Source organism: Tachysurus vachellii, chromosome 8, assembly GCF_030014155.1.
Source record: "Tachysurus vachellii isolate PV-2020 chromosome 8, HZAU_Pvac_v1, whole genome shotgun sequence".
Taxonomy (NCBI): Eukaryota; Metazoa; Chordata; class Actinopteri; order Siluriformes; family Bagridae; genus Tachysurus; species Tachysurus vachellii.
The window spans coordinates 28,396,502-28,421,501 of record NC_083467.1 but is presented as its reverse complement, the minus strand read 5'-3'; the positions used below and the strand labels follow the sequence as shown (position 1 = coordinate 28,421,501).

General features: G+C 42.7%; 1 protein-coding gene across 1 annotated transcript in view; it reads left to right on the top strand.

Moving 5' to 3' along the window:
* cps1 (carbamoyl-phosphate synthase 1, mitochondrial) overlaps positions 1-25,000 on the top strand; it is a 102,192-nt gene that overhangs the window by 46,038 nt on the left and 31,154 nt on the right. Inside the window, exons 23-29 of the mRNA XM_060877118.1 lie at positions 1,232-1,297; positions 2,577-2,640; positions 3,856-4,037; positions 9,303-9,497; positions 12,291-12,358; positions 14,107-14,182; positions 24,007-24,084. Of these exons, the coding sequence (XP_060733101.1) occupies positions 1,232-1,297; positions 2,577-2,640; positions 3,856-4,037; positions 9,303-9,497; positions 12,291-12,358; positions 14,107-14,182; positions 24,007-24,084 (729 nt within the window). The remainder of the gene's footprint in view (positions 1-1,231; positions 1,298-2,576; positions 2,641-3,855; positions 4,038-9,302; positions 9,498-12,290; positions 12,359-14,106; positions 14,183-24,006; positions 24,085-25,000) is intronic.

The window sequence follows — 25,000 nt, the reverse complement described above, 5'->3', positions numbered from 1 at the left end:
AGCGTTTGAGCAACCAAGTACCAGCGTATAGATTTCACTTAGCTCACTTCCTGCCAACAAACGTTCAGTGACTGAGACTCGAGAGAGCGCAGGGCCGATCAACAGCCTTTCAAAGTTACAGCCACAACTTCATTTAAACTGGTTTCTAATGACTCGATTGACTGATGTAGAGTGAGTGTGATCTGATCAGGTGCTATTAACGTAAACCAGGTGCAGATTTGACCCACAAGTATAAACACAGTGCTGTGGTACTGTGATGAGTGTAAAACACCAGCGTTGTGGGTTTGATTTAGGGCTGGGCGATACGGCTGAAAACTGTATCGCGATATCAGTGTTTCATATCGGTCGATATCGATAATTATTGATATTTTTTAATGACCATTTAAAATAAGGACCAGGAGAAAAATATATTAGATGTAAACCTTTTTATTTTAAACTTAACCTTCCTCTGATCGTAATCCTCTCAGTTATTAAGACAGAAATGTCAACAAGCAGGAAAACTCACATAATTATAATGTAAACATGAGTCTAAAGTCACAATGAACACTTAACAATTATCTCTTAACATTTAAGGTGCAAAATGTAAGAAAATGTAAGAAATGTTTAATAAAGTGTAATAAAATAGTGCAAAGTGTTAAATATAAACATAGAGAAACGGTCTTGTATAATGTGCAGACAACGTTGGTGTGACTACAGTCAGACTTATAATATCCAAAAAACTGCCGTACTGGCGCGCTGACTTTTCCTCGCTCGCTGCGGCTCATTTCCTGCTCATCAGTCGCCGGTTACTGAAGAAGAATCCAGCAGACCGGCACGAGACATCGATACGGCGCAACCAAACATGATACCGTTACGTGATTGGCTGTTAGCGTGTCACTCCCAACGTTGCTAGGTTACCAGAGAGCGAGTGCCTTTATTAATGCAACCAAACTTGCTTCACAACCTCTGTTTTCTTCCGACGAAGAATAAAAAATATCGACCGTTTTATCGAACACATTTTTTATTGATATCGTTCACGTGTCTATCGCGATACATATCGTTATCGTTTTATCGCCCAGCCCTAGTTTGATTCTCATCTCAGGTGTGAGATTTTATTCCGGGCTTTGAAAAGCAAACAAAAAAATGATTACGTTCATTTCACTGAGATTTTCTTTCTGAGTTTAACTGAGTTTTCTTTTTTTTTTAATGAAAGTACTAACGTACTAACGACGTGAACGTCTGTGTTTTTCAGATCGACACGCTCGCTGCAGAATATCCTGCTGTCACTAACTACCTGTACTGTACCTACCACGGCCAGGTGAGACACCGTCGAGATGTTATATGGTCAGGTGTGACGTTATTGAAGAGCTTTATGTATTACAGCAGTGTGAGGAACAGCTTCATTGTGTTGTACTTACTGCACAATCAATAGAAGATGCTGGTGCTACAGTGTTATTATGAGAACATAATCATCATGAAGTGGACTTTAACAGCACGTACTGAAAGGCTTCCTCTTTTATTCCGTATCGGTTTACATGTGATTGTATTTTTGTTTATTCAAGAATGACACGTCGTACTTTTTATCCATTTCTAGTTACCTTTAGGCTAAACAGATTGGGTTAGTTCACATAACTGCACACACACACATACAAAATCACATAACTGCACACACACACACACATAAACCGCATAACTGCAAACACGCACGCACACACACACACAAAATGCCAAACTGCACACACAAATACGTAAGAAAATATGTTTTAATCCAGTTGTACAGAATAACTACCATATTAGCTGTGACTGAGCTGTTGCTATAGAAACGGTAATGTATGCGCAAACAAAAAAATCACACAAAATCACACACACACACACAAAGGCAAAACTGCACACATACACACACACATACACACACAAAAAAAATTGCATAACTGCACACACACACACACAAATTCACATAACTGCACACACGCACACACACACAAAACTCATAACTGCACACTCACACACATACACATACACACACACACACACAATCACATGACTGCACACACACACAAAATCACATAAATGCACACACAAACACACTCATAAAACTCATAACTGCACACTCACGCACATACACACGCACACACACACAATCACATAACTGCACACTCACACACATACACACTCACACACAAACACACTCACACACATACACACTCACACACACAAATAAACTGCATAACTGCAAACATGCCCACACACACAAAAATGCCAAACTGCACACACACAAATACACACACAAATGCATAACTGCACAAATACACACACAAAATATCACAAATATCATAAAAAAAGCATAAAATGTTAAACAATTTCAGATTTAACAGAAATACAAATTAAAAAAATTGTTTTTTTATTGTATTTGTTTAATTGTTGCAATATTGGATTTCTTCATTGTAAAGCACGTTGTGTGAAATAAAGTACACACAACAGAAGCATGAATTCTGTGGGTGACCTGTGTGTTTGGTAATATTTCTGTTGTTATTAATATTAATATTATTATTAACTATTAAAGATTTATTGAGCACTTACTTGTTCTGTTCCATTAGGAACATGATCTGGACTTCAGCGATCAGAGTGTGATGGTTTTAGGCTGTGGCCCTTATCACATTGGTGAGTAATTGGTCTGTTTGCACAACGTATTGGCCCCCTGCTGCTGTATCCACCATTGGGCAAGAGGTGACTGGTGGTTTCTTCTCAGCACAACACACACATTTAGTGAAGGAGTCTCCAGTTTTAGTAAGTTTCCACTATGGGGAAGTCTTCAGGACAGAGGAGTTTACACGTTGTGGTTTTTCAGCTGCTGTAACATGACAGTGATGACAGGAAGTCAAATGGAAAAGGGTTTTAAAAAAGAATGCATGCTGGCTGTTTGCATTAACTTCGAACGCATACGCTGTAAACTAATAATCTTTAAGCAGATGGCTCAGACATCGGTGTGCTCCTAAAAACCCTCGACTAGCTCCATCAGGTGAGGTGTAGTTTGGGTTATTATTGGTTTGGGCACCAGGCATGAGCCACTCGGTGGTATTTGGATGACCAATAATTTGGACTAGAAAATGTTTCTGCAGTAAATTGCACACTTTAACTGCTCGAGTTTAGAAAGCGTATGACAGGGTGCCAAGAGCAGAGTTGTGGTACTGTATGAGGAAGTCAGGAGTAGCAGAGAGGTGTGTCAGAGTGGTGCAGGACATCAAAGTGGAGGTGGGACTGCATCAGGGATCGGCTCTGAGCCCCTTCCTGTTTGCTATAGTGATGGACCAGTTGTCAGAGGAGGTCAGACAGGAGTCTCCTTGGACGATGATGTTTGCAGATGACATTGTGATCTGTAGTGAGAGCAGGAAGCAGGTGGAGGAAAACCTGGAGAGGTGGAGGTTTGCGCTGGAGAGAAGAGGAATGAAAGTCAGTCGTAGTAAGACTGAGTACATGTGTGTGAATGAAAGGGAGGGAAGTGGAACAGTAAGGTTACAGGGTGAAGAGGTGAAGAAGGTACAGGAGTTTAAGTACTTGGGGTCAACAGTCCAGAGTAATGGAGAGAGAGGCGAGTGCAGGCAGGTTGGAGTGGGTGGAGAAAGGTGTCAGGAGTTCTGTGTGATAGGAAAATATCAGCGAGAATCAAGGGGAAGGTGTACAGGACAGTGATGAGACCGGCCGTGCTGTATGGTTTAGAGACAGTGACACTGAAGAAGAGACAGGAGTCAGAGCTAGAGGAAGCCGAGCTGAAGATGTTGAGGTTCTCTTTGGGAGTGACGACATTAGACAGGATTAGGAACGAGTACATCAGAGGGACAGGTCATGTTGGACTTTCGACTCTCTCCTGTGTCCCAGGCAGCAGCGTGGAGTTCGACTGGTGTGCCGTGTCCAGCATCCGAGCCCTCAGACAGATGGGCAAGCGCACAGTGGTGGTGAACCACAACCCAGAGACGGTCAGTACCGACTACGACGAGTGCGACCGCCTCTATTTCGAGGAGCTGACGCTCGAGCGCATCCTGGACATCGATCATCAGGAGGTAAGAGGTCAAAGGTCACACCAGCACAGGCAATACAGTATGCATACTAGGGCTTTTCACAAGTGAAATAGTTCATTCCTGGTAAACAGAACGTGGCGTTTCACACTGCTCGTAGGCAACGACTCACGCTTTCACATCAGTGAAAACAACGTTCAGGTCTGTCCTTCTACTTCTACACCCGAGCAGGTCTTCTTATCTTTCACAGCTTTCTGATCTTTGTGAGTTTGTTGTGTAGTCGACCAGACGGTCAGAGTTCTGCCGCTTGACCCTGTCTTCCGAGCCGTTTTTTGCTACTTGGTGCTTCTTCCTGGTTTTCATTTACATTTGCATCATTTGTCAGACACCATTATCCCATTTTTATACAGCTGAGCAATTGAGGGTTAAGGGCCTTGCTCAGGGGCCCAACAGTGGCAGCTTGGTGGACCTGGGATTGAACTCACATCCTTACGATTGGTAGCCCAACAAATTAACCACTAGCCTACCATATGCCCCCATATATTTCACATGATACGAGGTGTACACTGTACATTGTTTTATACTGTACACGTTTGGCACCGCAGTCCAGAGTTAATACCGTAAAAGCCGTGCCGATCCTGCTGCAGAGCAGAGTGTCATAACCCAGAGGAATAAGCCGTACTAACCCTGATTCTAAATTTCATGTGTGAAACCTTCCCCTACACGGGGGGTAAAAGAGCGGTTTAGAACGACAAACCGGGGTTAAGAGCAGTGTGATAAACTCTTGATTAGATATTAGATCGTAAATGTTGTTTCATTTGTAGAGCCCACAAGTATTTGTGTTTATTAGTGGATTCTCAAAAGAATAGAATGTAGTATGTATTATGACCTTTTTTGCTGCTCAGGACAAAGAAAAACATAAGATGTACTGTAGGAAGATGTAGGAGTAGCAGACAATAAAAAAATACAAAAAACTCAGTAAACACGCAAGGCCCAGGCGATCAACGAACAGAAACTCGATCAAAACCGAACCGCAAAAGGAATCCGACCACGATAAACAACAACCATGATAAACAACAACCATGATAAACAACAACCACGATAAACAACCACCATGATAAACAACAACCATGATAAACAACAACCATGATAAACGACAACTGATAAAAGGCTTGAGAATGACAGGACACCAGAGGAACAAAGGAACATATCCTTCATAATGAGACTGGAACAAAAAGTGCTTAATAAAGGTGAGCAGTCAGAGTGGGACAACAGGAAACGGCTGACCTTGAACCTTTAAGTGAAGGTGCATTGTGGGAAGAGGAGTCCGGTGTGGCCATGGATGTAGGTTGCAATGTGGGATGGGAAGTTGAGTTTGGATAGACTTTAGACATTAACAAGATTTAATTGTTATTTAAACCATAAATGGTTGGTGCAGTACAACACACAGACTAGAAGCACAGTATAATGCTTTTGTTCACATACAGTATCCTTAGCCGTGATAAAGCAACCCTGTAGCAGAGATGGTTAAGGGCCTTGCTCAAGGGCCCAACAGTGGCAGCTTGGTAGTGCTAGAGCTTGAACCCTAATCATCTGATCAACAGCCCAGAGCCTTAACCACTTGAGCCACAGTGTGCAGATGAGTATGAACTGTGCACTACAGTGCAGCGCAGTACAGTGCAGCGCAGTACAGTGCAGTGCAGTACAGTGCAGTACAGTACAGTGCAGAACAGTGCAGTGCAGCACAGTACATTACAGTGCAGTACAGTACAGTGCAGAACAGTACATTACAGTGCAGAACAGTACAGTGCAGTACAGAACAGTACATTACAGTGCAGTACAGTACAGTGCAGAACAGTACATTACAGTGCAGAACAGTACAGTGCAGTACAGAACAGTACATTACAGTACAGTGCAGTACAGAACAGTACATTACAGTACAGTGCAGTACAGTGCAGAACAGTACATTACAGTACAGTACATTACAGTGCAGTACAGTACAGTGCAGAACAGTACATTACAGTACAGTACATTACAGTGCAGTACAGTACAGTGCAGAACAGTACATTACAGTGCAGTACAGTAGAGTGCAGTACAGTACATTACAGTGCAGTACAGTGCAGAACAGTACATTACAGTACAGTACATTACAGTACAGTGCAGTACAGTGCAGAACAGTACATTACAGTACAGTACATTACAGTGCAGTACAGTACAGTGCAGAACAGTACATTACAGTGCAGTACAGTAGAGTGCAGTACAGTACAGTGCAGAACAGTACATTACAGTGCAGTACAGTAGAGTGCAGTACAGTACAGTGCAGAACAGTACATTACAGTGCAGTACAGTAGAGTGCAGTACAGTACATTACAGTGCAGTACAGTAGAGTGCAGTACAGTACATTACAGTGTAGTGCAGAACAGTACAGTGCAGTACAGAACAGTACAGTGCAGTACAGAACAGTACAGTACAGTGCAGAACAGTACATTACAGTGCAGTACAGTGCAGTACACTACAGTACAGTGCAGTACAGTAGAGTGCAGTAGAGTGCAGTACAGTACAGTACAGTGCAGTACAGTAGAGTGCAGTGCAGTGCAGTACAGGGCAGTGCAGTACAGTACAGTACAGTGCAGTACAGTAGAGTGCAGTAGAGTGCAGTACAGTGCAGTAGAGTGCAGTACAGTACAGTGCAGTACAGTGCAGTACAGTACAGTACAGTACAGTGCAGTACAGTGCAGTACAGTGCAGTACAGTACAGTGCAGTACAGTGCAGTACAGTACAGTGCAGTACAGTGTAGTACAGTGCAGTACAGTGTAGTACAGTGCAGTACAGTGCAGTACAGTACAGTACAGTGCAGTACAGTGTAGTACAGTGCAGTACAGTACAGTGCAGTACAGTGCAGTACAGTACAGTACAGTGCAGTACAGTACAGTACAGTGCAGTACAGTGTAGTACAGTGCAGTACAGTGTAGTACAGTGCAGTACAGTGCAGTACAGTACAGTGCAGTACAGTGCAGTACAGTGCAGTGCAGTACAGTACAGTGCAGTACAGTGCAGTACAGTACAGTGCAGTACAGTACAGTGCAGTACAGTGCAGTGCAGTGCAGTACAGTGCAGTACAGTGCAGTACAGTGCAGTGCAGTACAGTGCAGTACAGTGTAGTACAGTGCAGTACAGTGCAGTACAGTACAGTACAGTGCAGTACAGTGCAGTACAGTACAGTACAGTACAGTGCAGTACAGTGTAGTACAGTGCAGTACAGTGTAGTACAGTGCAGTACAGTGCAGTACAGTGCAGAACAGTGCAGTACAGTGCAGTACAGTGCAGTACAGTACAGTACAGTGCAGTACAGTGCAGTACAGTACAGTACAGTACAGTGCAGTACAGTACAGTGCAGTACAGTGCAGAACAGTGCAGTACAGTACAGTACAGTGCAGTACAGTACAGTGCAGTACAGTGCAGTACACTCATTTGTAGTACAAATGCATCAGGAGGATTGCAGTTGTTCTAAAGCTTTTTGACTCTGATTCAGACAAAATGGTCAAGATTCCAAATACTTAAATCTACAAATGTATGAAGAATTTAATGTAAGAAAGTAAAAGTAACACAATAGAATATTTCACTTGGAAATGAAATTAGACTTTGAGAAACACAAGACTAAAAAAATTAAAAACAACAATAGAGGACTGGACTATTCTTTATCTGTCAGAAAAAGAAATATTTCTCAAGTACATACACGGAGCTGAACATAACAGCTGAAACCTTTTCCCCAGATCCTCCAGTCTTTCTTTTTCTTCTACAGTTTGTAGTCCCGTGTCAGTGCTTTGCTCTGACCTTTTAAACCACGAGAGTCCGACTATCATCAGCCTACCAGTAAAACCCCATTAAAGTGAAGTGTGTTCAAAATAAAAGCGCCAAGGATCTCACAGAGAAGCGATCTCTGATTAATGTCTGTGCAGCTAATAACCCGCTACTCTCGTCTTACGAGCAATTAACTCACCAGGAGCTGCTTCGGGACATAAGGCAAGCTGGTATTATCTTGACTCTCCATCTCCATAGAGACCGCAAAGCCCTGATCGCATCCAGACACGTTTAGAGTAAAACCACCTCTCCGGCTGAGATCTCCGTTTCCGTGTGCCCCATGATACCCCCTTGACTTTTACTTTCCTGTTCTAAGCCGGTACGAATGGTAATAACAGATCGCAAGGTGATTAAGAGTTTATTTAATTCATTTCTTTATTTGAGGTGAGAGTTTATTATGAATCGGTTCCGTGGATGGTCAGATTCCCAGATGACGTAGCAGGGTAATTACTAGGAGTGCGTTAGCAGGAAGGTGTAAAAACTGGACAGTAGCGGGGGGAATGGGGGCATTTGGAGGGTTTAGGGAAATTCAGTGTTTCGGAGTGGGGATACACCAAAACCTGCACTTGAATAACAAAGTGGATGTGCATGCTCCTGCCTTGCCATGGGAATGCAGAGTGATGGCTCAAACAGATGGAAGGAAAGGGGTGCGGAATTCCTACATGGGAATGGGATTACAGTAGACAATGACGTCAATGACGTGACACACGACTAAGTACGGTGACCCGTACTCAGAATTCGTTCTCTGCATTTAACCCATCCAAAGTGCACACACACACACAGCAGTGAACACACACACACACACTGTGAACACACACCCGGAGCAGTGGGCAGCCATTTATGCTGTGGTGCCCGGGGAACAGTTGGGGGTTCGGTGCCTTGCTCAAGGGCACCTCAGTCGTGGTATTGCCGGCCCGAGACTTGAACCCAGAATTATTAACTCGAGAGTCAAACTCTCACACGAGCGCCACGAGAGCGATTGGAGGATTGGAGGAATGGAAAAGTCTATCATTGGCAAAAGGACGAATGATAGAGAAGAGCACACAATAAGACAGTAAATTATAAAAAAGGTCTAATTCCTGAAGTTAGTGCTGCCAATACATCCAGGATTTCATGATTTTGTGAACACAGAAGTTAGGAGGAGGAGCTTGCAATTTTTCAGAATCACAGGATTTCCACAGATTTGGTCTGTGACGCATCATGTGATCATGTCATCACAACACAAAGTCTTTGAGTACAGCCATCATAGAACACATTCCATCTGTGTCTCCACCGGTTGAAATTTCACCAATTCAAGTAGGTTTCTGGGAAAAAAAAAAAAAGGCACAAAAAACCAAGTTGCATCGCAAATGTTGAAACAATCAAACATATTTGGCCACAACAACCAGAGAAAAACTTGCATCACTTGTGGAAAAAGTCCTGACCTTGTTATTTTATTTCCTCTACAGGAATGTACAGGCTGCATCGTCTCAGTAGGAGGGCAGATCCCAAACAACCTGGCCATGCCACTGCACCTGAACGGCGTGAAGATTCTGGGTACAGAGCCACTGCAGATCCACCGGGCCGAAGAGAGGTCTATATTCTCCAGCGTCTTGGATGAGCTGGGAGTGGCTCAGGCACCATGGAGAGCCCTGAACTCACTGGTGAGACCGTCATGTACACCATCATGAGCCCATGCAACACAACATTCAGAGCTGACAAGATGTTTTTTTCTTTAGTTCTTTAATAGAATCGATTCTCAAAGCATCTTTAAAGACCCTGACGAGAAAGAGCGAGTTATTATAGCATTCTTGCTTAACTCTAGACTATTACCTACTTGTGGTAAAACATAAACAGTTAAAGCTTCAAATCTGAGTGAAAGAAAAAGCAGTAAACTAAATCACTTAAAACACAAGCGCCTTAATGAACTCATCACCTGAACAAAACCAATAAGAGGCTGATCCTGTTAGTGACGCGGGGATAAAAACAGACCCAAATGCAGGATAGCGTAAACATAAACAGGGTTAATAACTTAAAAAATACGAAACAGGGACACAGACTAGACAACAGATTACATAACAGGACAACAACAGAGGAGGAAGAGCCAAGGGCGGGGCAGACACGTGAACACAGAACATCAACAAAAGCACGTGGCCAAAGCCCGGGCTGAGTCCTGACAGATCATATTCATCCAAAAATACATATAAAATAAAGTATTACAACACAAGGTGAAGTAGGGGTCACGGTGGCTTAGTGGTTAACATGTTCGCCTCACACCTCCAGGGTTGGGGGTTTGATTCCCGCCTCCACCTTGTGTGTGTGGAGTTTGCATGTTCTCCCCGTGCCTCGGGGGTTTCCTCCGGGTACTCCGGTTTCCTCCCCCGGTCCAAAGACATGCATGGTAGGTTGATTGGCATCTCTGGGAAATTGTCTGTAGTGTGTGAGTGAATGAGTGAATGAGAGTGTGTGTGTGTGTGTGTGTGTGTGTGCCCTGCGATGGGTTGGCACTCCGTCCAGGGTGTATCCTGCCTTGATGCCCGATGACGCCTGAGATAGGCACAGGCCCCCCGTGACCCGAGGTAGTTCGGATAAGCGGTAGAAGATGAGTGAATGAATGAACACAAGATGAAGCAATTAGAAGACTTTATTATTGTCACACAGAGTATTACAGCAGAGTGGAATTCCTTTTCTTTCCTTTGCGTATCCCAGTATTAACTCTCAGAGCACAGGGGCAGCTTTGATACAGCCTTCCTGCACCAGAGAGGGTTAAGAGCCCGACTGATAGGACGTTTAAAGACGTAAACGTCTGTAAGAACATATTTGCTAAACTACAGCTTAAATTATTGCACATTGTTTCTGACTAAAATGAAAAGCATATAGTATCAGGTGTTGAGAATGTCAGATAAACAACAGCTTAACATATGAATCTCAGCATTAACAGCAAACTGTAAGACGATCTCTAGATGGTTTAACCCTTGTATGGTGTTCGTATGTTTGTTACTCAGCCGGTGTTCGTGGGTCTGTTTGACCCGCTGCATTTTTGGGTTTTTAATTCAACACAATCAAAAATTTTATGTTAAAATACTCTACAGATGTTTACTTCATCCCAATTACAATCAATATAAACCTCATATATGGTAGAGGTCTTCACGGGTCCACTTAGATCCGAAAACCCGAGGTCCGACCCGATCGGGTCTCGGGTAATTTAAAATGAATGTGTTTTTGCTACTTTATCTCGTGTGTGTGCGTCGACTCGAGTCCTTTTCCAACCTGTCCTCTGTTTGCCAAGACCGCTTGCGACATGTGACTGGCGACGTGTGACTGGCGACGTGTGACTGGCGACGTGTGACTGGCGACGTGTGACTGGCGGTAAGCTAATTTTCGTGGAAACAGACCTGTCAATCTATTTTGAATCCACGCTGTAGCGGTTACTTTAGTGTAGAGTTCTGCAACATTCGGGTCCAGTCGGGTTAAAAAAAATGCCGTCGGGTCGGGACGGACTCGGGTGTAATTTTTTCGGGTTTGTCTCGGGTCGGGTCTTTCTTAAATAAATAAATAAATTATGCACGTGGGGTTCGGTTAAAAAGTGATTCGGGTCACTTCAGCTCGGGTACACACACCCGAGAAGACCTCTAATATATGGTTAATATTTGCCCTTTACCTTTATTACATCACATTTTTTAATTAAAGTGCCACTCGTTTTTTGTTGTTTTTTAATAAAATGTAATAAAAAAAGAAAATCAAATTATGAGTGGAAAAAAAATCAACAAATTTACAAGGAAGCAAAGTTTTCCAAAACTATTGATGTTTATGAATATGGGTCCTACAGACCCGAACATCATACATCGAGATCATCGTGCATTAACGAGATACATCTCTCTCCATTTAAGTCCAGCTCTACTTTATCCATTCACCCGGTCACCACCTTTTATTATTTATTTATTTATTTTTATAAAATTGCTGTTTCCTGTACAACTCATGTCAAGCATACGAACACTTCTGTTCCACAGGCTGGCTCCGGTTTTAACGCTTGTGCATTTTGTAGCTCCGTCAGCACAACACACGCTCACCGATCCTCCTGAGATGCGCTGAATGCTCAGAGCCTCAGACACTCAAAGTGCTGAAACGTGTTGTGTTTTGTAGGAGCAGACGTCGTGTCCATTAGCCACGCCGGCTCTTTCGGTCGGACAGAGAGACGGCAGCACTGCGTTTTAATAGACTTTTCCCTGCTTCGGGAAAAGAGCCGAGGCACGTCAAGGACAAAACAGAAAGTTTTTGGAGATAAATACAGACTGCTGTAATCGGCATCTTATTTCTCGAACTGTAAACGTAACGCACCGAAAACTTGTCCTGATATGAAAACACACACTCTTTCTATCTACTTCCTGTTGTGTGTTATTGGATGTTGTGTAGAACAAAGCTGCCTGACAATTGATTTATCATCGTGTGTCTTTCAGGAAGACGCATTTACGTTCGCCGGTCAAGTGGGTTACCCCTGCCTCCTGAGGCCCTCTTACGTTTTAAGGTGAGTAAAATAAATTATTTATTAAAGTTAGCTTTATGAGTAAATTACTGAAGGTGTATGAAAGTGACGTGACATACGGTTAAGTAAGGTGACCCATTCTCTGCATTTAACCCATCCAAAATGCACACACACACAGCAGTGAACACACACACACCGTGAACACACACCCGGAGCAGTGGGCAGCCGTTTATGCTGCGGCGCCGGGGAGCAGTTGGGGGGTTCGGTGCCTTGCTCAAGGGCACCTCAGTCGTGGTATTGCCGGCCCGAGACTCGAACCCACAACCTTAGGGTTAGGAGTCAGACTCTCTAACCTCAGACTCTCTAACCACGACTTCCCCCAGGTTTTTGTATATCCCAGATTATGGGGTCAGTCGCAGTGTTAAGCCATAGTACGGTGCCCCTGGAGCAGGTGAGGTTAAGGATCTTGCTCAAGGACCCAACGTTGATGTCTCAGGCAGCTTGGGGGCTCGAACCCTGACCTTCTGATCAGGAATCCAGCACCTTGACCGCTGGACCATCTCAGCCCTAATTGAGGCAATTATACTGTATATGTTTAATGTATTGGGACTGGAATGAATTAATGTGTCAAATAACAGGGCCAGGGTGCCAATAATTATAGAACAATTAGTTGTCTGGGTGTTATAAAAGGGACTGGTGTTTTTCTTTACCTGAAGAAGTCTCTCTGTAACCACCAGCTTTAACACAATCTGTAATACATTGTACATTAACAAAACCTTCCTGATCGCGTTTCGCACCGCATACCGACTGCACCGCTCCTGACAGACCTGCGCTTTTAGCACCGTTGTTCTGTCTACTGACGGACCTGAGACTCGACGAACACCACACCACCATTACCCATAATGCTCCAGACGAACCTCAGGCTGTAGCACAAAGGGACTAAATCTGAACCCATCAGATTTCTGCCAACGTGGCCATTTCCTCCTGACTAGCAGAATGGAGGCTTTGTGGGATTTGTGTAGGTGGGCAGCTTTGGGAAAGAAAAAAAAATCACTGAATAATTTAGTTATATATATATATATGTGTGTGTGTGTGTGTGTACTGAAAAGTTTTCTGGTCTTTTAGAGCAACTTATGTGCATTATTACAGTCGTCTTTGTTGTAGTTGGAGATTTTACAGTAAGGTAACATGGAAATCATTAGCAAACATTTTTTAGACAAACCTTTATACAAAATTTAACACAAATACATTTATAAGCTTTAAAACAATGGGATTTGTCTGTGTTATGCTTGGGCTCGTCTTCAGCATCGAACGCCTCGGTCACGTCAGACTGTATGAACGGATATGAAATGAAACATTTGGCATCAAAAATCTTTTTTTTTTTTTTTTTTTTTTTTTTATACTTGAGTAGAACAAAAAAAAACTTAAAAAGAAACTTTTATCTCCTTTCAGGCAAAAAAAAAAAAAAAAAAAAAAAAAGCTGAAAGTTTTGGCTGATAATTCTTGTTTCTCACGTTACCAAAATTCTGCTTCTGTTGGCTGAAAGTTGTAATCAGTTCAAAACTCGACAAAGAAGTGTTTGTTTTTGTGTGAAAACTCGCTGAATCTGAAGAGCTGGAAGTTTTGGCTGACCCGAGTCTCCCTCCTTTTTGGTTTCTCTCCCTTCATCTTCATCTTGTTGTCGTATCACCGAATCTCCCCGAGGGCTAATTTACACACGACGCATTTACACGCCTGCGTTAAAGCAGATATTAGAAGTGTTTTTCTTGTGTTTTTTCCCCCGGTGTCAGCGGTTCTGCGATGAACGTGGCCTACGGCGACGAGGAAATGAAGCGCTTCTTGGAGGAGGCGACGCAGGTGTCCCAGGTGAGACTTTTTTTTTTACGTCTGATGACTTGAAGGAATCTTATAGCCAATGACTTGCAAGATACAGTTTACAGATTCCTATCATTAAATCAGTCAAAGGTCGTGTTTATGTCACCGGTTCAGTATATGGACAAAGTACAAAACCTTTTCCTGACAGTGTAACGTTTATTTTACTAAAACCACAGATACACAATGCAACACACTGTGTTAAAGCAAATCCAACACCTTAACCAGAAAGACCAGGAAGCAGAAAAACAGGACTCAGAACTTTATACAACATGCCGTAATCCTCTACATCAGTGGTCTTCACTATTTTTTTCATGTGAGCCACACTGATAGGACAAAGTCAATAGGAGAGCCACTTCAAAGTATGCCAAGTTATTCAGTCTTAAATCGCTTATCTGCTTAAATACAATGTACAATATTGCAATACAATAATTACTCGAGTTGCGGATGACGCATGCTCCACATCAGTTACCTCTTTTGTCACTGTCACATTGCTTTGTTGCTGTTCATTTTGTGCGCGGGATTGTTTGATAAGAAATCGATCCATTTTTTAGTCCGTGTGTGTTCAGTAAACACAAGTTGTTAACTAGCATGAAACACAAACTAGCTTCTGGCAGGCCGCCAAAAACTGGCTATTGTGCAGAACGCAGTGAGTCAGTGACGAGTCAAATAATATATATAAATATATATTATTATTTGTAATAGAGCACATTCGTATTTCTATGCTTCCCTGATTGTTTTTAATGTTATTTAAATGAAAAATAAATTTTAACCACATGATCCTATCATCGTATTATTTACTGCCGTGCGAGCCGCATATTAATGCTTGGCGAGCAGCAGGAGGTTCGCGAGCAGCGCAATGAGTAACACTGCTCTAAAGGCTTCATGTCATGTGGCCTATACACATTTATACACATTTCAGTAATCAAAATACATTCACGTACAATTCTCAGAGGTAGAATACAAATGCAGATTGTTTATTATGAGTGTCACAAAAATAGGGATAGTTTAAACACACTCGTACACACTCTGCTTGTATTGTATCTGTCTAATGTGTGTACTGTATGATTGCAGCATGGGTGATGGCCCAAGACAAATTTCCCTACTGGGGACAATAAAAGTTTACCTTACAATATATACCCATGTCTACAGCACCACCCATATGAAACTGTTCACATGCTGGTTTTTGTATTTAGCAGACACTCTTATCCAGGGTGATTTAGATCTTATACAACTGAGCAATTGAGGGTTAAGGGCCTTGCTCAGGGACCCAGCAGTGGTTCTTTGGTTGACCTGGGATTCAAGCTCATAATCGCCTGATCGTTAGACCAACACATTAAAGGTGGGGTCTCTATCGTTTGAGAAACGCTTCGGAAAACTGCATTGGGCCGGCAAACAAACAAAAACAAAACAAACGTGTAGCCAATGAGCAGAAAGGGGCGTGTCTTGTCAATATGGGCGGAGAGAGTGTTCAGCGTGCATTTGTGTGATATTAGCAGATTGCAGTTTGGGTTAGGGGCGTGTTTGTTTTGGTGATTTCAAATGTCAATGTCAACACTGGCTTTCAAACATCGTGCACCCAAACTTTAACCACTAGGCCACCACATACGACATCACATGGTCTTTTTGTCTCACGGTGTTTGCACCAGGTTCCACAGGATGCACTTTATTTGGCTCAGAGAACTTACAGTAAATCCTTAGCTCTGTGTTGTTCTGTGTAGCTCTATGATCCTGGAGAGACGGTTCATTTCACGGTGAGCGATACAGTATATGGTTGAAATGACAAAGCTTCTTGGCTTGAGTTCAAAAAAGAAATGGAATATAGGAATCAACAAACAGTAAGTTAGTGTGTTGTACAGGTTGTTCAGGATATAAACAGCTACCTGAACAGGTTCAGTGCAAGAGGAGGTTAAGGCACTGTGACTCGAAATAAGCACAGACAAGATTTTTTTTATCTACTATCATTTATTGGGACTGGGACTGGAACTGGGACACACACACACACACACACACACACACACACACACACACACACACACACACAAGTTTCCATTTTCTTGAAGCAAACCTGTGCAATATACAACCTGGGACTTTTATACACTTACCGTGCTGAGCAGCCATTTTGGTGTGACATCATACGGGTCACCAGTTCATGCCTGTATAAAAATGTATTGTTTTTGGTGTTTAAAGTCGTAATGGTTGTTGACGTGTGTGTTGAATTGTGTGTTTGTGCTCATTTGTTTTCATTAATGTATATTTTGTTGCCAAGTGATGAATGTATGTTTCTACAGTCAGAGGAGAAAACCTTCTACCAATTTCAGAATGGTTAGATCCAGGGGCGGGACTAAGAGTATAAAATGTCTCCCACACAGGCCGTCGGTGTGGGTTATTGTTTATAGGCTGTATACGGAGTAAAGTCGTCGTCGTCGTCGTCGTCGTCGTCGTCGTCGTCGTCGTCGTCGTCGTCGTCGTCGTCGTCGTCGTCGTCGAACTAGCTTGTAAATATCTTGTATATAGTATAAATTCTGTACAGCTTTATTATTTTTTTTTTGATTATTTTATTACTTTATACTGTACAGTGCGTTGGGGTTTATTACCACGTGGGTGCACCAATAAATCACCCTTCACCTGAGTCCAAGTGGTTTCTGTGTTACATTTGCCTCCTATCCCCCCCAGTCAAATCCTTACAGCGATACTTGGACCGATAACCGGCTTCACAGGAGGAAAAGTCATGGACGTGAGAGGTCTGAACTTTTACTTCTCAACTGAAGCACAGGTGCTTTTAAACAGTGCTGAATCAAACCCAAATAATTAAACAGAGTGGGATTGCACATGGTTGCCTGGAGTGCAAGTTCATGGTGGCCATGTTTGTAGGCCACAAGTGTAACAGAGTCTGTGATGTATAATGAGATGACATCAATCCCCTAAATATTTCAGAGTGTATTTTTTTTTCTTTCTTTTTTTGTTTTTTTGTAAATTTTGTTTTATTGTATACAACAAGGGGGTCACGGTGGCTTAGTGGTTAGCACGTTCGCCTCACACCACCAGGGTTGGGGGTTCGATTCCCGCCTCCGCCTTGTGTGTGTGGAGTTTGCATGTTCTCCCCGTGCCTCGGGGGTTTCCTCCGGGTACTCCGGTTTCCTCCCCCGGTCCAAAGACATGCATGGTAGGTTGATTGGCATCTCTGGAAAATTGTCTGTAGTGTGTGATTGTGTGAGTGAATGAGAGTGTGTGTGTGTGTGTGCCCTGTGATGGGTTGGCACTCCGTCCAGGGTGTATCCTGCCTTGATGCCCGATGACGCCTGAGATAGGCACAGGCTCCCCGTGACCCGAGGTAGTTCGGATAAGCGGTAGAAGATGAATGAATGAATGTATGCAGTGAAAAAGGATCTATCACCTGATCTCATCTTTGTCTTGTCTTGTCTTGTCTTGTCTTGTCTTGTCTTGTCTCTTGTTACAGCAAACACGAGACTTCACTTTTCTCTGAGACAAAGTAACAGCTGCACTAATTAAGCACTGAACACACAACAGGTGCACACTTTATGGCAACTAACCAATAAGGTGGAGACAGAAACAAAACAAATCCAAAGCCAACGCACATTACACAAAGACCTCGAGACTAAAACCTTAGAAAATAGTTTATATTGTTTAGTAATATTTCAGTCACCACAGTCATTTCTGATAGTAACGTGTTCACTATATTAACATGTAGACGTTTAATTCTGAATGAAGCTTTCACAAAAATATCATTATTATTATTATTATGTGAATTCAGCAGTTTATTTCCGTGCATGTTGCAATGCGTCTAGGTAAAGCGGTTTATTATACAGTAGTGTAGACAAAAACCTTTTTCTCCAGGGATGGATTTCTCTACACTAAGAGACATGTGTTCAGTCTGGTGTGAATGTGGCTGTGAAGACACTGCAGGATCTTTATATATATATTAAGATTATATTAATATAGAATATTAAAATGTATTGAAGACAACAATTATGATTAGGCTGTCAAGGTAAACACACACACACACACACACACACACACGTATACACACACATATACACAGACAGAGCTTGCACTCAATTACATTGCGTTTATCTCTCCTCTGACTTGAAGGCATTCTTTATTTGTTTGACTCGTTTCTCTTTCTCCACCTCTCTCACACCTGTCGTCTGGAGGTTTGTTGTTTCGTCTGTCATTTTATAACCTGCTATCTTTCGCTTTGTCATTCTGTCTTTGCTTTATTAACCTCTCTCTGTCTCTGTCTCTCTCTCTCTCTCTGTCTCTCTCTATCTCTGTCTCTGTCTCTCTCTCTCTCTCTGTCTCTCTCTCTCTCTCTGTCTCTCTCTATCTCTGTCTCTCTTTCTCTCTCTCTCTCTCTCTCTCTCTCTCTCTCTCTCTCTCTCTCTCTCTCTCTATCACTGTCTCTCTCTCTGTCTTTCTTTCTCTCTCTCTCTCTCTGTCTCTCTCTATCTCTGTCTCTCTTTCTCTCGCTCTCTCTCTCTCTCTCTCTCTCTCTCTATCACTGTCTCTCTCTCTGTCTTTCTTTCTCTCGCTCTCTATCTGTCTCTCTCTCTCTCTTGCTCTCTCTGTCACTGTCTCTCTCTCTATCTCTCTCTCTATCTGTCTCTCTCTCTCTTTCCCTCTCTCTCTATCTCTCGCTCTCAAACTTCTTCATAAATACCATCTTAAGCCCCCCCTTCCTTTTATGGTTTAAAGTATGTGCACCCCTGACCATCACACTCATATGTGCTTGGAAGCACACAATTGTCTAGAATGTCTCTGTATGCTGTAGCTTTACATTTTCCCTTCACTGGAGCTAAGAGGCTCAAACGTGTTCCAGCATGACAAAGCTCCTGTGCACAAAGCCCCTGAGCTTCATGAAGACACTGCTTGTGAAGGAGTTTAAGACCTTGAGTGTCCTTCACCGAGACACTGACTCTGACTTAACCCAAATGAACACCTTTGGGATGAACTGGAACCGACTGAACCTCAGACCATCAGTGTCTGATCTCACTAATGCTCTTGGTGCTGACTGAACACCAATCTCCAAAACCACGCTCCAACATCTAGTGGAAAGCTTAATAGGAAGAAAAGGAAGAGAGACTTCATGTGTGATCGTCACGCTCAGGTGACCACATGCCTAGACAGCTAATAATACACACTAATGAATCATCTTAGTTATTGAACACAATTCATTGGGATGGAGCAAGGAAGATGTGCTGGAAAATTTTAATTAGAAGTTGTGAAGACATTCTGTGTGTGTGACAAGAAGTTGTTTTTAACCAGAAATTGTTGTTACCAGCGACTTTTTGTGTAAAATATCATGCCATCTTTGAACTACTGTTGCATCAGTCAGCTTTGTGGTCGGGTCTTCATCAGCGATCGTTTCAAGACTTTGACAGGAACAAAATTAGTGTTAAAGGTGCGGTGCACGTTGTTTGAAAGCCAATGTTGACATTTGAAATCTCCAAAACAAACACGCCCCTAACCCAAATGGGTGTCACCCCTGTTTTGATAGCTCCGCCCCACACGTACATACGTAACCCAGGCAACTATTATGGCGGAACCTGCTGGGGCGGCTGACCGAGTTGATATTTTTATCAGTAAATGAACACAATGAGTAATACTATGGTAATACAAATGTGTTTGTGTAGTACTGTGTGTTGTAGCGTAAAAGGTTTAGCTCCGTTTCACGCCGAAGACGACGTTCGACACCTAGAACCCGAGGCAGAGGTAACGGCAGGTATTCGTCATGTCAGTGTTTCAATCGCTTTCATATCGTCAGTAAACAACGTTACGGCTGCCTGCAGTCAAGACACACAAGCGGCTCACATCCTCTCGATTTACTTTGTCTGAAACTAAAGCAAGATCACGGGCGGTATCGCGGTAAAATTGTGAGCCGCTAACGATGGTCATCTTTTCAGTATGTAAACACAAACATTCACAACTTTTAAAACAGGACGTACAAACTGACTCCACAAAACAGAGGTAATTGTTTAAAAGGGATAACAACCAGATGCTGATTAGAACTTTGCAGGAATCTTATTTTTCACTAACATGGAGTATCATTAAAGCTCCGTGTTCCAGCGGCGCGACTTAAGCAAAGGAATTCATGTAGTGGACATTCCATACATTTCTCACTGACTTCTGCTGTTTTAGATTTATTCATATATCTCACTTCGTCATTAATTATATGTGAGAGACCCTACGTAGTGCACTAGACGCTCAATAGAACAGCATTTGATATTTGGCCAGAAGCACAAAAAGGTCTGCTAGAAATGATTAGCTGTTTCACTGTAATATCACCGAAAGGACACTTTCTTTTCAAAGGAAGAAGCATCTGCAGGTCAGAATACTAAACCTTCAAGTCCTCAGCCTCCAAAATAGCGAAGGGTCAGTGGAACCAAATCAGACAAGGCAAAAGAAACACAAACCAGATCGGCAACACACGGGATATATATAACGCATGCTAGCACATTTTTAACATGTTTAGCGCTAATCTTTAGCACAATTTCCAGCACAGATGCATTTTGGGGATCATATCGTGATGCTGATCCTGGTGTTAAAATGTTTGTTTATATATTTAATTGGAAAACGGATTCATTTAATGTTTCATTAACAGTGTAAATAATGCATGGATCGAACGAGATACATTTTTACGGAGCTGATTTCCTATATCGAGCTCCACAAGAGTCATTCAGTCAAACAGTTTAGGAGGAAACGTAGCCCATGTAAACTCATATATCCCTCATATATACCTTGTGTATGTAGTTAATGGGCAGCATTGTTGTCTAAGGGTTGCCAGAGTTGGGGGTTTGATTCCTGCCTCCACCCTGTATGTTAGGAGCTTACGTGTTGGACGCTTCCTCTAGTTTCCTGCCCTAGTCCAAAGACATTTGCTGTAGTCTGGTTAGCGTCTGTAAACTGTCTGTAGTGTGTAACCCTGTGTGTGATGTCCTCACTTGGGATATCCTCTGGGATAGTTTCCAGGTTCCCTGTGACCTTAGTCCCCAGTAATTTACCAACAAATCTAATCTAAAAATAATTCTTTTCTAGTTATTTATGGTTGCATCTAAAATTCCTATGAACAGTCATTACCTGTTATAATACAGTAAATCTCAGCTGGTCCCGGGTCTGGATCTGCAAACTCGTTAAATAAACGTATTCCAAAGGAAAGCTTTATATTTAATCTGTTCATTGTTAGCCTCAGGTAATGTGGATCGTCCAGCATACGTGTCTCTGACTTAATAAACAGACACTTCGTTGTATAACGCTTGTGTCTATCACAGCACGGTTCAGGGCCGGATTTACACTCGTCTTTCGTCTTCTGGGACTCGTCCCTACGTCTACTGTCACACCAGCTGATTTATGACTGCTGTGATTTATTATCTTCTGCTGTTGGACAGGCACAAATAACTTTATAAATATTTTCATAGCTATACCCGTAGCATCCGTTTAGAATACCGTAGCAACCACCTAGCAACAGCATAGCAACCGTTTGCAATAAATAGCTTCATAAGTATAATAGTGGGGGCACGGTGGCTTAGTGGTTAGCACGTTCGCCTCACACCTCCAGGGTTGGGGGTTCGATTCCCACCTCCACCTTGTGTGTGTGGAGTTTGCATGTTCTCCCCGTGCCTCGGGGGTTTCCTCCGGGTACTCCGGTTTCCTCCCCCGGTCCAAAGACATGCATGGTAGGTTGATTGGCATCTCTGGAAAATTGTCCGTAGTGTGTGAGTGTGTGAGTGAATGAGAGTGTGTGTGTGTGCCCTGTGATGGGTTGGCACTCCGTCCAGGGTGTATCCTGCCTTGATGCCCGATGACGCCTGAGATAGGCACAGGCTCCCCGTGACCCGAGGTAGTTCGGATAAGCGGTAGAAGATGAGTGAGTGAATGAAAAGTATAATAGTTTAACATTTGTAATGCTTGTGTGTGGAATTGTTTGTAAGTTTGATGTGGAATATAAATATATATAAATATATATGTTATTTTCCTAAAACAGGAATATACTGTAGTAGGAAATGCAGATGCATATTTTTTGTAGATCCTGTATCGGGGTTGTCTTTTAACCTTATAACAGATTATTCTTTTTCTTCTTTTAAATCTCCATCACACACGATACCGCTCTTTCTCTAATAACCATAAAGTGACAGTTCTATCGTGTAATGACTCGTGTTTCTTGTACGAATCTGTCTACCTTCACACAGCCTGTCATTTTACTACAACTCATCGTCATCCTCAGCTCTTAGTCGGTGTGTCTAAAAGAAATCAGATCTTTTTTATTCTGTTTTACTCAAATTTAAGCGCAAATAAAAGAGAACAAGCTAGCATCGTATTCACAAAAATGCTTCATTCATTAGTCAGATCCAGCTGCTGAGTCTCGGACTGTTCGTCTCGAGCGATTTAACCACGGCAGCGAAGGAGAGACACATCAGTGTCTGGTTCAGTCTCTTCATTAGGTCCAGGTGTCAAACTGAAGGCACTCGGGTGACTAACGTTGTCCTGAAACCACAGAGTAGAAAGATCTACAAATCTGTTGGAGGAAACAAGAGCAAAGGAAAGAGAGATGTTAGTCTAATTCTGTGTTTGTTTTAATCTATTTTTTAACATTTTATACTTATTTATAGTTCTTTAACCTGATCGTACCTCCAGGTGAATTGTTTCTTTTTGCTCTTGTTTTTCTGGAAACTCTCCTGAAATCCTGTTCTGTTTCAGAGCAGGTTATTAATCTCTTTTGAAGGAATGATGATAGGTGAAAAAATATCTGAAATGTAAAGATACAAACACACTCATTAGACAATCCATCCATCCATTTAACCATTCATCCATTAATTTATTAGTCCATCTATCTATCCATCTGTCAGTCCAGCCATCCATCCATCCAGCTGTCCATTTGGTTGTCAATCCATCCATCCATCCATCTATTAATTTATTTGTAAATCTATCCCGCCGTCTCAGTCCAGCCATCCATCCATCCATCAATCCATTTGTTTGTCAATCCATCCATCCATCCATCCATCCGTTGTTTTATTTGTCCATCTATCCATCCATTTGTCAGTCCAGCCATCCATCCATACATCCATCCATCCATCCATCCATTAATTTATTTGTCCATCTATCCATCCGTCTGTCAGTCCAGCCATCCATTAATCCACCCATCCATCCATCCATCCATCCATCCATTGTTTTATTTGTCTATCTATCCATCCATTTGTCAGTCCAGCCATCCATCCATCCATCCATCCATTTGTTTGTCAATCCATACATCCATCCATCCATCCATCCATCCATTGTTTTATTTGTCCATCTATCCATCCATTTGTCAGTCCAGCCATCCATCCATCCATCCATCCATCCATCCATCCATCCATCCATTTGTTTGTCAATCCATCCATCCATCCATCCATCCATTAATTTATTTGTCCATCTATCCATCCGTCTGTCAGTCCAGCCATCCATTAATCCACCCATCCGTCCATTCATCCATTAATTTGTTTGTCAATCCTTTCATCCATCCATCCGTTCCTTCATCCATCCGTTCTGTTTCTGTATACAGTGATTAATATAAACTTCACCCTCAGGACAAAGTGTATTCTAATGAACAATACCGTTTGTGTTTTGAGCCTTTCTGTAAGTGTACACGTGTCAGATCATGTAGACGAATTGTGATATGAGAAGAAGTCGTTTGTTGTTTCCTTTCCTGTTCCTTTAGATCCTAATTATTGATGTTTCGTTCTTTTGATATGGAGCATGAGGTCAGAATGTATCATTGCTAGCAGTGTATCAGCGCTGTGAGTTTCTCTGTCTCTCTATCACAGGAGCATCCTGTCGTCATCACCAAGTTCATCCGTGGAGCCAGAGAGGTCGAGGTGGACGCGGTGGCCAAATCAGGCAAGGTGAGATAAAACCCTAACCGTTCACTTAATGAACTTAAATTCACCATGAAGTTAGGAATATCTCAACAGAGAAGGGGGGGGGGGCAGAGAGAGAGATGAGAGAGAGTAAGAGAAAGAGAGGGGGGAGAGACACAGAGAGAGATGGAGAGAGAGAGAGATGGAGAGAAAGAGACAGGGAGGGGGAGGGAGAGGGGGGAGAGAGAGAGAAAGAGTGAGAGAGAAAGAGAGTGAGAGAAAGAGAGGGGGGAGAGGAGAGAGTGAGAGACAGAGAGAGGGAGAGAAAGAGAGAGGGAGATGGGGGAGAGAAAGAGACAGGGAGAGGGGGGAGAGAGAGAAAGGAGAGAGAGAAAGAGAGTGAAAGAGAGTGAGAGAACGAGACCGAGGGGGGGGGAGAGAAAGAGGGGGAGAGGGAGAGAGAAAGAGAGTAAGAGAGTGAGAAGGGGTCAAAGGGAGAGGGGCAGAGAGAAAAGGGGGGGGAGAATGGGGAAGGAGAGTGGAGAGAGGGAAAGAGAAAGAGTAGGGAAGAGTGAGAGAAGGAGGAAAAGGAGAAAAACAGTGAGAGTGAGAGAAGCAGGGAGAGAGAGAAAGAGTGAGAGAATGAGGGGGAGATGGAAATAGCAAGAGATTACACCTTACATCCAATCACAGTCGTCGTCCAGTCACGTGTGTGGAACTCTCTCTCAGTACACACGTGTCTTCACTAAGAGGAGTTAAAGGACAATCCTGTGCTCACACTTTCACCAGTTCAGGAAAAACACACAGAAAATTATTACAGGTTGCATCACAAATGTTGTGTAAAAAAAAACAAAGGCACAACAAAATGAAGCATTTTCTGTCCCCAACAATCAGAAAACATCTGAAAAAAAAAGAACTGAAATGATGTTTGTGCCAGAAAGATGTTTTCTAGGCAAAGGTC